Source organism: Pelmatolapia mariae, linkage group LG7, assembly GCF_036321145.2.
Source record: "Pelmatolapia mariae isolate MD_Pm_ZW linkage group LG7, Pm_UMD_F_2, whole genome shotgun sequence".
Classification (NCBI taxonomy): domain Eukaryota; kingdom Metazoa; phylum Chordata; class Actinopteri; order Cichliformes; family Cichlidae; genus Pelmatolapia; species Pelmatolapia mariae.
This window is the reverse complement of record NC_086233.1, coordinates 40,200,686-40,216,402: the sequence shown is the minus strand read 5'-3', so window position 1 is coordinate 40,216,402 and position 15,717 is coordinate 40,200,686. Positions and strand designations below refer to the sequence as shown.

Here is a 15,717-nt window from a genome sequence, read left to right as displayed (position 1 = left end):
TGCTGCTGACTATTTTATGGCAACAAAAAAACTACTTAAAATATTGTGAAGTTGTCTAATGAATGTTTTATTTATTTTCATTTGATCATCAATTTTTTACACACTATGATTCTGAAAATATGCATATTTAATTAAAATAGTATTATTAATCTGTAGCAGTGCCCATAACTACTAAATAAATGAACATTTTCTACAATTTAAATCATTTATTAGATCTGTATTAATGATTTCTTTCACCCATGCTCAACTATAAGAAAATAATATAACTTTTGTAACTCTTCAAGAATTACAAATATCTGTTTCAGTGACTGAAAGTGGAATAAAAAAGAAACAAAGAAAATGATATGAATATTCTTGTAAACCATCAACAGGATAGGATAGGTCCCAACATTTCTTATAATTATAAACAAGTCTGGAGTGCAAACATACTGAAAGGATGGCTAATAACATATGAACATGTCAAAAGTCTTAAGAGCTATCTTTCAAAATGCAGTGACAAGACCAAGACCAGCCAAAAGGAGATGGTACCACTTTTTGTACTAGTGGGGTGGACTGATTAGTTTTATTGCCCCAAAATAATGAATATGTGCGTGTTTGAGCTTCATATGTTTGCCCCAGCAGTAACAAACACAATTAATTAAAAATTTCTATATTTTCCACATATAAAACTTTTTGACCTCTGCCTCGTCAGTCATTTCCTTCCTTGCACTTCATTGTGAGACAGTAGGAAACACCAAACATAGATAGAGAGAAATATCAGCATTGCAGATCAAATACACTGACTAAAATCTCAGATTATTTCCCAGCTGTTGACTTTAGTACAGTCAGACTCTTGATTCAGTTTCCCTCTTGTTGTGACTCATTTATGCAGGTGAATGTGGTAATATAGCATAAATATAGACCACAAATCACAGGACACTGAACACAAGTCTTATGTTAATGTATTATGCATGTAATTTTAATGTGGTGGGTTACTGGTGTTTGGACTAAACACAGCACCACCATTTCTATATTTTCTGTATTTTCTCCCTCCTGCATGACAAATATGCGCCTAATACTTGCAGTGTTGTATGTTTGTGATGCATTTTGGCTGTTAGATGTTTTTGTATGTGACAAGAACTGAAACAAGATGGAAAAAGCTCTAAACTCTCACTGACAGACTCGGGAGAAGATAAACAAGCTCTAGGTGTGAAAACTGATTTTTTGGAAATTTTCTCCTGATTGACAGGTTCATCAATCAATTAGACTTGGATATGGTGAATGACATTCCCACCTCCCGAGTGTCCGGCCTCTGTTGTCTTCCAACCAAATCAGGACTTGCTGCTGCAGGATGGGACGTACTCATAGCCAACTCAAAGATCCCAAAGTCCACTACAGTTTCCTCCGGTGGGCTGACTGACACCTCCAACTGGTCAAACCAATTTTGCCTACGTCGTGCTTTCTTTCTTTGGTGCACAATAAAAAAAGTCTTTATTTAAATCAGTTTTGACATTACAGTCTAAAGTCTCAGCTCCATATCAGAGCCTGGCTGATCTTGTTTTCCCAGTCATTGGTGGATCCTGGACACCAGGTAGTAAAGAACAAAGAAGACCAGGACCATCCCCATGGAGACGTAACACAGGATACGGCGGTTGTCTCGTCCTGATCGGACCATGGTGGAGAAACGTTTCACGCTGCCAGTGAGCAGGCCTGTCGCACTCATGAAGTTTGAGTCCTAAAAGAAAGAGGAGACAATTCTTTAATAATTCACAATAAATTAACCTAAGAGAAAAAATAAAACAGCCTATATTTAAGATAGTATTGATTTGTACTTATATAATGTGCACTCTGTTTACCAAATGTATCAATCCACACAGATTCTGACAATCAACACAGTGCTCATTTTTTATACTGGGACTTTATAAAAATTTTCCTGAATGTTAGGTCCCAGTGAAACCTGTAGATCGAACACTTCACTAAACAGTTCAGAGGAGCCATCGTGAAAATAGAACAGGGTGAAACTTAAAACAATATTCTGATTATAGACAAATGGGAGAAATTAAAATGTCAGTTCTTTTTTACTAAAAGCTTAACTATATTTGTGTTTAAGGCAGGAAATGCTCACCATGCCATCCAGGTACTCATTCTGATCGTCCACTTCTCTGTCGATGTCGTAAGCCAACTGGGAGATACAGAGACAAGAAGATGTTAGTTGTAGAAGTCTGACTGTGGCAGACCAGCAAACTGTCAAAACGTTTGCTTTTATGGAGGCCACTTTCACCCGGGTGCTACTTACTCTCTTAATTCCTATGACATATGTTCTTGCTCACCTGAGGTTGAATTTAAACCATTTTGAAACCTGTAAGGAATATTATTTTCTATTTTAGATTATTTTTATCATGTCCTAAAATGTGAAATCTCGTGCAAAAATGTACTAATAAGCAATCACTTGTAACAAGTGAAGTTTTACATCATCTCAGGGTTAGACTACAGGCAGAAGAAAGAACATGAGAGCAGATTCTGAAAAGCGAATGGCACAGCAGAGGAAAATGTAGAACAGGAAAGCAAACATCTTCTTGGTTACCCTTTATCCTTTTAGGCTGTTGCTCTGTCACTTAGTACCTAACCAGCTTAAGCGCAGATTGGAAGATGTCCAACTAAACAGGACGTTGTAGGGATTTAAAACACAACTCTTAGCTAAAAACAGACACGACTCATTTGTCAAAGTCTGTGAACATGCATAAAATATTTTCTGGATCCCCAAAGAAGTTTTAATCAGGGACAATTTCTACAAGATTTAAACCAATTATGAGTCATTTATTTAAGCATAATATAAATTTTGAATCAGTCTAAAAAATAACAGTAATCTTTATAGATGTCTTTTCAGTATAGTAGACAGACTAATTGTCTTGACTCTATGTAAACAAGTTTTTTTCATTAGTGTACAGTGAATGCCCAGAGGATTGTTCTGAACCAGGAAGAGCCTGTAGCTTGGTGTAAGAAAATCTTAATATCATGTAACTATGTAGAAGTGCCTGATGGTGTCCCATCTTACACTGGAGGCACTGGTTGTACAATTTTCAAATTTTCACAATACTGTACATTTATTAATAAAAGACAACTATTACACCAGTGATGCATTTGGTTACACATTTGCTGTGTAATTTATTTGCTGCAACAACTTCTACTGTTATAATGGCACATCACTTTTTCTCAGCTTATATATACACTAACTTACTGTAAGTTACATGTCTACTTTTTAATGCACAGGTACAATACACAATCTGCACTTTTCTAATTATTCTAAATATTCTTAACTATTTAAACATCTTTCAGTATCCTGCTCTGTTTGCACACTATCTGTATGCTAATTTTAACAACTGTACTGTACTCTGCTCTGGTAACTATTGTCCATGATGTAAATATGTAAAAATTGTGTTTTCTGTTCTGTGTCCTGTTCTTTTTGTATATGTGTGTGTTTTTTTGCTGCTGATAGAACCAAATTTCCCCTTGTGGGACAATTAAAGGATTATTCTATTCTATTATATTCTACACCTAAAATTCTTACAAGCAATAAGCCATGTATCAGTACATTAAGTAACAAAACTGGTTGTGTTTGGCATAATTAATAATTCTGATTTTGGGAACTGACAGCTTTACTTATAATTAAAACTAAGTACATTTGACAGCAGTAACCTAGTAACTACAGACCAGCTGATTTATTAATCAGACTGGTCACTGAGGGGACGGTTGTTGGTTGTTACGCACAGATTTCAGTCTGGACACTTTGTTGGCCAGGTTCTCTGCCAGCCGTTTGTTTTCAGCATCGAGCACATCATCCACAGAGCCATGGCCTAGACAAGCACAAACACCGTGGATTAGATATGACACACAAGATCTGAATGTTCCTTGAATTGTTATGTTTCTGTTGAAAATCGCAGATAGACCTCATAAGATACAGTTTTTGCCAAGCACATAGTTCTGAACACATAACTTGTTAAAGAATAGGTAATGTTTCTAATTTTCGGTTTAAATCAACAGGAAGCAACACGTTTTCATCAATGATTTTGATATCAGCATGATCTGAGTGTGGTGCAGAGTCTCTGCTGAAGGGATGTTCTTTATAAATCCAACCCTTTAAGCTAAGCACGGAATAACAACGTGAAGTAAACTTACAACACTGCCAAGGAGTATTACATATCCCATATTTGGGAAACTAATAAGATACTACTACTACTACTAATAATAATATCACTTTTTATCACCCTTCAGAGAGGCAGATGCTTCTTTAGAGGGCGATAGCAATTGATATGAAACTTACAAGGTAGCCTTGCTTTTTGCTAATATTTAAGTATGTCAGAGCTAGTTAGCTTAGCTCTTGAGATTTGGGTGTTATACGAGCAAACGATACTTAAAAATAACATTTTAAAATCTACCACCCAGCTGTAACATCATCTCCAAGCTGACACAAATAACACACAACTGAATATTTGGAAGTGAATACGTGTCAAAACATTTACCTCTGTTCCACTCCGCCATGTTGCTTGCTAGTGAATGACGTCACGATCAGCTGTTCACGTGGCAGACACGTGATCGCCTTTCTTCTTCGTCGACAACGTTAAGGCGTCATTAGTATTACCGCTTCAATGACGACAGAAGACTCCAAAATAGTTCTCGCCTTCTTTGTGTTAATGCATTACACTAGCTGAGTACTGATGCCTTAACAAAGACTTTAAGCATATACCACACACAAAGGGGAATAAATGAAGAGTGGAAGAACAAACAACAACAACGCCGACGACAACAATAACATCAACAATAATAACTTTATTTGTGTATCACTTTTTAAAGAATAGAGTTCTTAGACACCACACATATATGTCCTATCATACAGACTCATTATTAGCCATCCGGTCAGACGTCCATTCTAACATACATACTTAACTTACACACAAATAGATGCAAACTAAGGTCCGAATAATGGGGATGGTAAATGGTAAATGGCCTGTATTTGTATAGCGCTTTACTTAGTCCCTAAGGACCCCAAAGCGCTTTACACTACATTCAGTCATCCACCCATTCACACACATTCACACACTGGTGATGGCAAGCTACATTGTAGCCACAGCTGTCCTGGGGCGCACTGACAGAGGCGAGGCTGCCGGACACTGGCGCCACCGGGCCCTCTGACCACCACCAGTAGGCAAAGGGTGAAGTGTCTTGCCCAAGGACACAACGACCGAGACTGTCGGATGGGGAAATCATTAAGAGAACACTAATATATATATATATATATATATATATATATATATATATATATATATATATATATGTATAACACTAAAATGTTTTCGGCAGTTGTTTAAAACAAATTACGGATTCAGCTGATCAGGTAAAATGTGACCATTATGCTGAAGGTTATTACAAAGTTTGGGCACTATTACCTCAAAAACGTGATCGTCTCTGATTCTGATTTTAAAGTAAAAGCGGGTGACATTTAGCAGACTTTGATCAGGTGATCTGCAACGATAGGGTCTCAGTAGTTCCGATACTATAAGCAGGGCCCTCCTCATGTGGATGTTTAAGTGTTACAATTATCAAGTGAAATCTGCAGAAGTGCCTGTTTCATCCACAAGAGGTCGCTCTTTCTGTCCTGCTCAGGGTAGTTACTTTACTACTTGTGTCTCACAGTACCTGTGTTCAATTTACAAAACGTAGATGTTTGTAATATAAACATGATAAAAACTACATCCAAACAAAGAAAAATATTAATGTATTTTAACAGTTTTATGGTGCAATGCATGCAAAATACTCCAAATTACGTGATTGTAGTTTATCTAAATGTGAAAATTTATAAATATTTAATTTATTGTTCACCATTATGAGCTGTATACTGTCAGTTTAACAAAATAAAAGCACTGATGGTGTCACTTTGGGAAACTGTAGAGATAGCCATTCTTCAACACAGCCACTCTCTTAGGCAAGCTTTCTTGTAATTTCTTTAAGTAGTCTTCAGGAATAGCTCTCCAGTTTGCTTGAAGGACAGGCAAAGCTTTAAAAATTGTATTGAAGTGTTAAATAGCTGTCAAGTCTTTACTGTACGGCCTGTACGCCCCGTTTCTGTTCAAACATGAATGCACACCAGTGCACAAAGCAAGGTCCACAAAGGCATGGATGACAGAATCTGATTTGGGAGCACTTGATTGGCCTGAACAGAGTCCTGACCTCAAAGATAGAACATCTTTGGGATGTTGCTTCCAGGTCAATTGTGGGCCATCATGCTAAGCTCACCAATTGTTTAGGGCAAGGTTTCCTCTTTCAGTAGCCTCTTATGACTCATGTTAAGACTACTGGATGCACTGTCATATTTATTTTCAGTAATCAATTTTGATAAGAATAGGAAAAATGTGACCCTGCCCCAAGTAAGGTTTTAAAAGGCTTTTCCCACTCGAAGTTATTGCTCTGATTCCACAGTGCCCCCTCTCCCCCTCCCTTTTTCCTACTGGTGAGTGTTTCAAGTCACCTTCCTGGTTGGAGGGGCTGTGGGAATTTCTGAAATGTTATTTTTAGGGCTGCTATAATGAAATATAGGCGTTCTTGAACGCCACCCAAAAAGCTCTAAACCACCCAGTGGTCTACATAAATCTTAGTTATAATTGTTTTAGCAATAGGCATGACTAGCATAACTTTGAAAATATTATTAAAGGAGGTTTAATTAAAAAAAGAAAAGAAAAATTATGTATTCAAATGACATTTTGCTTTATGTTTGTAGCAACAAAAACACGAGTGACAAAACAATATTTACAGTATTTGGGCTTTATCTAAATTAACTTTAATTTCAACAGTCACCAGGGCATAAAAACTTTGTGCTTAGAATTTCAGTCAAATTTTATTAAACAGTGCCCCCAAATTGTCATGTTTATTGTTACAATGATTTTTGCTTCTGGTTTTGATTTTTAGTGTTGTTTTAGTACCTTTAACTTTTTGTGGTATCATTTCATTTTTGTTTTTCACTTTATTGTTCCAGTCTTTTTAGGGTTTCTACTGTCTCTGTATCATGTAGGATTCTTCTTGTCTCAGTGTTTTGTTCCTGTCTTAAAACAGTTGGTTTTTTGGTGTTTATTCTCTGGGTTTTGCCTTCTTTCTGTCTGATTGTTGTTTATTTCAGATCTTTTAGATGTTTACATACCTCATCATGGGCATTAGAGTCACAGGCCTTTGTGATTTCTCTGACTGCCTCTTTTTCCAGGATGGAATGATTGTACAGCATACATCTTTAATGACATAGCATACATCACACATCAAAAATTGACGGTACAATTTTACATTTATTTGGGATTTTCTATAGTCCACACAGGGTATACATACAGGCTCAAATATATAAATATACTCAAATATTTCAAAAGACGGAGTTCTGGAGAATAGTTTTATGGTCAGGCAAGACAATGTTGAGCTATCTGACTAAGGTACAAGAGGTCAGAGGAGTAAAGGAGTAAATTATGCTCTGACTTTTTTTTCCAAGCTGCCTGTGGTAGTGGTACATTTCACAGTGGATGAAATAATGAAGTGGGAAGACTACCTCCAAATTCTTTAGCTTCACCTCACACTTGTACATCCAGTTCTTATTTTTTAAAGCCCTCAAAGATATATGCTTCTTTCCCCCCAAAAAAACTTAAAAAAAGAAAAAAAAAACAAGTTCAAAGAAATAATTAAACCCCCCAAATTACCAAAATACCCATGCTCTTCATGCTCATGATGGGTAAACTTCTGGCCTGTATCTTCTGCATAGCCCTGTTTTTGCCTTTGTCAAAGTAGTCTTTGATTTCTTTTCTGTGTGTTGTGTTCTGTTTTTTCTTTTCTTTCGTGGCTCGTCATGGTTGTATGCAGAGAATATAGAAACATTTTGATCAACCGTGGTTTTTGTTAAGCAGTGAATCCAGAGCTTTGGTCTTAGTAGTCCATCACTGATCTGTCGAACCAATCCTTAAACTACTGCTGTGTAGACCTCTTTAGAGTGTGGGGTCAAAGATCATGTTAGATCAAAACAAAAATACTAGAACGTAAATACGAAAGAGTGATATTATCCTGTGTGTGTGTGTGTATGTGTGTGTGCACACTCAGTTAATCCTTCTATGTCATTGTGTACTGTAATCCGTGTGTGTGTGCGTGTGTCACATGACGTCATCATGCATCATTGCTGCTCAGGGTGATGAAGTGTGTGTAACAAAGTGAAAAGACCACAGTAGAGCAAACAGTTGGACTGTTTCATGGAATTCTCCATTAGAAGTCATGTTGATGGTTAGTTATGTACTGAACTAGTTTCCTTTGGGGCTGCAGTTGGTCGTCCGGCTGTAACGTCCGACCACTTGCATTCACCTTCACAGTTTGGTCTGTTTAGATCTAATTGGTTCATCTCAGCAGGAGGAGTCTCAGTACTATATGTGGACCCAATGTGCACCCTTTCTGGAGTATGAAGCACAGCAGCAGCAGGTTTAGATGGGGTGTGTGTTGACCTGGTGAGTGTACGCCTGGTGTGTGCCTTTCAGTCAGAGGATGCAGCAGGTGTAGACGTAGTTCGTGTGTGGACTTGGCATGTCGCTCTCAGCAGGAGGAGCTGCAGCAGCGGTCTCTCTGGCACTCAGTGAAGCCACAGATTGTCTAATTAGATTAAGCGAGGCTTTCCTCAGATAATCATTCAGCCAGCTCCTGTTTTTTCCTCTGATAAAGAGAGCTGTTTGAAACTGCGAGCTTGCTGAAGGTCACACTGAAAAGGGACCAGTTTGGGTAGTAAACTGGGGTCTTGGTGCTGTTCTGCAGACTGCCCGCTGAGGAGCTGTCTCCGGGTTATGGGCTGTTTCTGGAGCTGTGAGTGTGTCGCTGCTCACAGTAATCGGACCACCACTAATACCTGCTGCTGCTAACAGGAGGTGATGGGGGAAGTTTCTGTAAGTAAAGCTTTTCTTCTTCTCAGTGCTACAGTAATGGATTGTTGTTGTTTTTTTATTATTAGAAATGGCTTCAAGTTGTGTTTTGTCATAAAACCTGGATGTGTTTCTGTTTCTTTGTATTTGTGTGGATGACTTCCCGTGGAATTTATTAATTACTTATGCAGTTTTACTTTGTTTTGCTTACGGAGCTGTTCTGATGGTTAATTAATTAATAATAGATAATTTGAGATTTCCTCCAATATCCAATTCTAGATCATCTTTTTCAGCTTCTAATGTGAACATTTACAGCTGCACTTAGGTTTATATTTTACAGCATGAAACCATTTGTGGTTCTTAATTGTTGGTTAGAATTAGTAGTAAAGCCATACTAAGGTACAGTGAGCAGCAAAACTTCAATGACTATTTTGACTTCTGTCCATCCTGCTCTTCTTTTCTTCCTCTGCCTCAGCCTTAAACAGATAGGCTGTTTCTCTCTCTCTCAGATTAAGCCCAGGCTGACTGATTGACACAGATTACAGCTAAAGGCACAGAGGTCACAACCTGTGAGGCACAAATATAAAGGCTTTCAGTTCACATAGGAGCAGGGGCAAATCTCTACTCCACACACTGTTACATATTCAGTCTGAATGTGGTCAAAGTAACCCAAGAGTTCCTGTCAACCATTGAGGGGAGAACATTGTGCTTGATGGAAATAAAATTAGCTCTACTGGGTCCTGCTTGGCTGATTGGGGTCTCATGGAGCTGGTTTCTAATGTAAAGGACTTAAGACAATCTCGTAAGCATGTGGTTGAGTAAATACTGGATTGTAATGAGATTTTAATTGTGAAGAAGCTTAAAATACTGTTTTCATACTATTGTCCATCGTGTTGTTGCCCACTAGTTTTCATATCCTTGCCTTTTTCTTTATAAATTACAAAACATTAGGAAGAGCCTTTCCATGAATGGCTGATCAGGTACAGCAGCTTTAGTGGCTGCAGATATTTATGTAAATTGCTTCTATACTATTCATCTCACTGAACTAACCTCAGTAATCACTTTATCTCAGACAGTTCAACAAAGCCTTAGCATTAATTTATGCTTTGATAATAAATGTGATTGCTGGTAATGAACTCATCTTTTAACAGGCTAAAGACCACATGCTTTTATGGTACTGTAGTTAAACCTCCCTTTAAAAGCCCTTATTTGATCCAACTGGGTTACTTCATTATAGAGTGATTAAAAAAATGACGTTTATTAAAAAAAAATTATCTAAGGGGTTGTCGTAAAACAGCAACTGATTAAATACAGAGTAATTATTTATTTAAAAACGTTCAGTCAGGATTTAGAGTTCAGTATAGCAGAGAAACAGCTCAAATTAGCACCATCCTGTCTGAAAGTGGCGCTAAAAAACTGGTTCATCTATTTGTTAATTTAAGGACTTTTGTAGCTCTTTATTTTCATTGTGGTGAACCTACCTGAAATTCTTTCAGGTAATCCAAAAAGTTTCAGTGAGAACACTAACAGGGACTACAAACACAGACTATATTGCTATATTGTCTCTTTCACAGCCCCCTAATAAATCCAGGGCTGAATTTAAATCAATTTCAACTGTCATTATATCTTAAAGACCTTTTGGTATCATAGTATACCAACAGAACACTTTGCTTTCAGACTGCAGGCTGGCTTGTGGTTCTAAGAATATCTAAAAGTAGCATAGAGAGAGTTTTCAGCTACCAGGACCCTCAGTTATGCTGTTGTAGGCTGCTGGAGGACTTCCCATTGTGCACTGAGCATTCCTTATGTATTTGCATGCCACTACTAGATGCCATTAACTTTTCTGCTCTTCTGTGTTTTGTATGTGTTTTTTCTCATAGTTTGTCTATGCCCTCCTTTCCCCTCACACAAATCAGTCATGATAAATGGCTTCCCCTCCTTGAGCCTTATCCACTGGAGGCTGCTCATCTGATTGTTGGAAGTTCCACCCTGATTTTGTAGAGTTTCTATCTTTTAAAATACCTTGAGGTGGCTTCTTTTGTGAATTGGCACAATACAAACAAAACTGAAATGAAGTGAAGTAAAACTTGTATTGCATGATGACAGTGATGATATTTTGAAATGAACTGCTTGGGATTGCAAAAAGTACTTTTTTGACATTATTTATTTATAAAAAACCAAATCTGAAGATGTAGAATCATAAGAAGTATACGAATTAAAATTCATCATGCAATGTGTAGAATGTGCAAACCTTTACTTTCCAAGAAATCATACCAGAGATGTCACCCTCCTGTCCAATCCCATCTTTTTTGTGGTAATAGGTGTATTGTTCTTTCTGCAGTACAGCGTATATCCTGATGTTATCAGGACTTATCTTTCTCTCAACAGTCACAGAGTCCCTGTCAGGCTACATCGGTACCTCAGGCCTACCACTGAGTCTGTTTGAGAAGGCCTCTGCTGAGTCCCCAAGAAAGGAAAAATGACCAACAACTCTTTTAGTGGGTCCAAATATGTCCGACGTGGCGAGGCCAACCACGATGCAGAGTTTAGCTGCTCAGTCCAGGAGCTGCGCTCCCTCATGGAACTTAGAGGAGAGGAGGCAGTTGCTAGAATCCAGGAATCTTATAGTGAAGTTAATGGACTGTGTGCCCGGCTGAGGACGTCACCTGTCGATGGTAAATATGTTCAGAAATTGTATTTCCTTTGTGTCCTCACAAAACTGACTCCTAGTTGCAGCGTCACAGTATCACAGAATCTAAGATGAATCTAAGATTAAACTTCAGATTAAAATAAGAGCTCAAACATTTGCACAGGCTACTCAGTTTGCTTCATTTTTAAAAAATCATTTAAGGAAAGTAACAGTGCATTAAATGTGAAGCAAGCACAGGGTGTGCAAACTTCTGCATACAGCTCAAAGTTATGATTTTGAATAAATTTAGAACTCTTCACTACTGACTCACTGACCTCCCCTCCCGGCGTGGGCATCATTAAAACAGCAGAGGACATACTAGGTTCATTAGTCTTCAGGGACTGTTGACTGTGTGATGGTCAAAGTCATCTGTGACCTGCAGCTCCTGTTGCTCTGCTCTCTGTCAGTTTCTGGGCAATGTGAGAAAAGCACATTGTGTTCAAAAATATTCAAGTAGAGGATTCGTTGCAGTGGGGATAAAAGCGTTTTTTTCTTCTATTTTTTCTGTACCTGTAAAGATCAGAATCAGAATCAGAATCGCGTTTATTGGCCATGTATATGCACAGACACATACAAGGAATTTGGTTACGGTAGATGGTGACTCTCAAGCACAGCAATGTATATCTCAACAATGTAAGCAACACAATACACACACACACACACACACACACACACACACACACACACACACACACACACACACACACACACACACACACACACACACACACACGTGTGGATATTTACAGCTACACATGCATACACAAACATACACAAACATACACAAGCTGTGTAAACCAACCATAAATGTATGTTGTTGGAGGTGAGGGCAACTCCAGTGTAGCTCGGACAAATGGGGAGAAATGTCTCTGGAAGGGCATCTGGCAATAAATCTCTGCCAAATCAAACATGTGGCTCATCAAGAAGAAGCAGAGGAAATAACAGTGTGTCTTAAACAGGGATTGGTTTACTTGCTCACAGTGAGGGTAGCTCAAATTATTTATTTGTGGATCGGATGTCAACAATCCATTTTACATGTGTGTTTTTTCTTCTTAATGTAATTGTGAAATTTCTTTCTTCTGTGAACAAGTATATTAGACTGTTCACTGGAAAATCACACTCCTTTCCAGTCCACTTTTACCAGTTAGTTAGTGTTCAGGTGTGTTTAGTAGTTTTATCTTTCACTTTTATTTTCCTTTTCTTAAAGCACCCACAAGTCAAATCTGCTCATTTACTCAAAATATTTGCTGACTTTGTTCTGAAATGAGAAGCTTGTCTCCTGTGGAGCTTTCTCTCAAGTCAGTGTTTCTTGTTTATAATGCCTCTGCTTCTTTTGCTTTTTCGTGCCTAAGTTGGACTTTAACTTAAGGTTTCCTATTAAACTTTATCTGAATACTGACCCATACAGGGTGTCTCATAGTGACCTACAGACACCGCATTAGGTTTGTCTTTGCTGAGCGTGTCTCATACGTCTGCCCTTTGACATTCCCCCCCCCATTATTAATTCATTCAGTCTGTCCGTCTTCCACGCGCTCGGTAAACACTTTCAGTGCTTCGACTCCTGCTGAGAGAGCAGTAAAATGTCAGCAGCAGGTTGAATTGACTGGAAAATCCATTCCGCTGCTTTATTTCTCTTTGTATCGACAGCTGGGGACAGATGACATAAACTCTTAGTGTAATCCCACTTACCTAAACATTCGGAGAATGCACAGCACTCTGCTCACTGTGTTTCATTTTCAGACAACATGAAGAGAAATGTTGGGTTAAAAACCAGTTACAACTGACGGAGCCAGCTGCAGCCACGCAGCAGCTGCAGTGTCTCTTAGGGGATCGGAGTGTGTCCTGACATGTTGTTCTACTCCACAGAGGGGAAACCGGTCTGCTCTTTGCTCCCGCACAACACAATATTACTGAAGAGACACAAACACCAAGTGTGATAACCAATGTGTTACATTTAGAACAAGAGCCATCTGAGACTATAGCTTCTCCAAGGAAGAAAATTTCCTTCCACGACATACATTAGCTGAGGCTCTGGATCCAGAGGGAGATGCAAATCTGTATTAGTTTATGATACTTTCTTAAGACGTCAAGACAATACCATCACTGTATATTCCATCAGTTATTTTTTTTATTTTTATTTGATTTTTGAATGCATTCTCATCGAGCACATCATAGGCCACAGTGTTGCCTTATTACATCTTTGGCTACCTAGATCAAATTCCTCTTGAGTGTGTATTTAAAAGATCAATCAGAAAATGTGATATTGATGACACATTTGATCAAGTAATATTACACTGTGAACTAACAGTTGTGTTTCACCCCTCGTAAAACAGACAGCAAACAGATCAATTAGTTCTAAATACATGTCAGGTTGAAGGTGTGATCCATGTTCAGCTGAACGAATATGGAGTCATTTTATCTTTGTGTCTCCTACTGCAGGTTTAGATGGAAAATCGGAAGATATCGACAGAAGGAAAGAGGTGTTTGGACTTAACATCATCCCTCCAAAGAAGCCAAAAACCTTTTTGCAGTTAGTGTGGGAAGCCCTGCAAGATGTCACGCTCATCATCCTGGAGGTGGCAGCCATCATTTCACTAGGCCTTTCTTTCTATCATCCACCAGATGCTGAGAGACAGAGTGAGTAGTTTTTGTTACTTGAAAAGAAAACTAGTCTATGAGTATCCAGGTGTCTCACTGATGCCTCAACATTTTTAGTAGTAGAGCTGTGACGGGTCAATATCTGATCATTAGAAAAGTTAGAGTCCATCATGTGATCAGTGTAATGAGCTTGTATGAAGGTGAACTGGTTTCCACACCAAAATTTCAGCAGTCTTCCTGGAACTGGTGTTAGGCAAGTTCCCATTTTGCCTGTAATTTGTCATGAAGTAGATTCAACAAGGTCCTGGAAACAATTCTCAAAGATTTCAGTCTATATTGACATGATGGCATCACACATTTGCTCCAGATTTGCGAAATGCTTCTTTACTCTGCTGGAAGCAGCTATCAGATGTTGGTTACACAATGGGCATAAAGGGATGGATATTATCAGCAGCGAGTCTCAGGAAGGCTGTGGGCTTTAAATGATACTCTGTTTGTGCCAAAGTGTACCAAGAAAATATCCCCCACACCATTACATACCTTTCCTATTATTTATGGAAAATTCTGACCCTACCGTCGGAATGTCTCACCGGGAACTGAGACTCATTAGATCAGGAAATATCTTTTTACAGTCTTTATATGTGAACCCTAGAAATGGTTGTGTGGGAAAATCACAGTAGATCCAGCTAAAGTCATTGAGCTGTTGCTAATCTGCTTGGTTAAATATTTGCGTTAATGAGCAGTTCAGTGGATATACCTAATAAAATGTCCTGTGTTGTATATGGAGTACAGTGGCACTACATGAAAGCTCAGCTGGACTTTATTGTGCAGAGGGACAAACACGCGTATGCATGTCAAAGGATATACCTGGTTCATCTGTCATTGTCACTATAATCATAATAATAATAATGCTGTAATAATTAACATCAACTTCATCTAACAAGCTGCTGCTTCTCCAAACTAGCTCTGAGCTTCAGTTCTAATAAAACCCTGAAAACTCCTGACAAGTTCATCCTACGATGCATCTCCAGACAATGTGCTGGTAAATCCTGGAATTTCTTTTATGGCTACTTTCACTGTGCACTCTGCGATTTCACCATGGTGCACCCAACAGTTGAGCAAACGTCAACTTGTGTTTGAAACTGGCATGTGAGGCACTGTTAACAGACAGAAGGTCATGTAAGACTGAAACTGAAAAATGTTCATAAAAATAATGTTCTAGCTGATGTGTCTCTGTTTAGACTGTGGCAGTGCAGCTGGTGGCGTGGATGATGAGAGCGAGGCAGAGGCTGGATGGATCGAAGGCGCTGCCATCCTCTTGTCTGTGGTGTGTGTGGTGCTAGTGACGGCCTTCAATGACTGGAGCAAAGAGAAGCAGTTCCGTGGCCTCCAGAACCGCATCGAGCAGGAGCAGAAGTTCACAGTAGTTCGAGGGGGGCAGGTGATCCAGATCAAAGTGTCCGAGATTGTGGTTGGTGACATTGCGCAAGTCAAATATGGTGAGGAAGCAAAATCATGTGTAATAATTCA

At 38.7% G+C, this 15,717-nt stretch overlaps 2 protein-coding genes across 2 annotated transcripts in view; one reads left to right on the top strand and one right to left on the bottom strand.

The window, feature by feature from the left end:
* Window positions 1-73: 73 nt before the first annotated feature.
* bet1l (Bet1 golgi vesicular membrane trafficking protein-like) lies at window positions 74-4,582 on the bottom strand. Its single transcript, XM_063479091.1, has 4 exons — window positions 4,500-4,582; window positions 3,748-3,833; window positions 2,105-2,161; window positions 74-1,714 (listed from the first exon to the last, which is right to left on the bottom strand). The coding sequence occupies exons 1-4, from the start codon at window positions 4,516-4,518 to the stop codon at window positions 1,547-1,549; spliced, it is 330 nt and encodes a 109-aa protein (XP_063335161.1). The 5' UTR covers window positions 4,519-4,582; the 3' UTR covers window positions 74-1,546.
* A 3,979-nt stretch (window positions 4,583-8,561) lies between these two features.
* Window positions 8,562-15,717, top strand: part of LOC134631102 (plasma membrane calcium-transporting ATPase 1-like) — a 29,874-nt gene continuing 22,718 nt past the window's right edge. Inside the window, exons 1-4 of the mRNA XM_063479087.2 lie at window positions 8,562-8,924; window positions 11,289-11,575; window positions 14,029-14,226; window positions 15,429-15,686. Coding sequence (XP_063335157.1) covers window positions 11,380-11,575; window positions 14,029-14,226; window positions 15,429-15,686 — 652 coding nt within the window. The 5' untranslated portion in view covers window positions 8,562-8,924; window positions 11,289-11,379. The remainder of the gene's footprint in view (window positions 8,925-11,288; window positions 11,576-14,028; window positions 14,227-15,428; window positions 15,687-15,717) is intronic.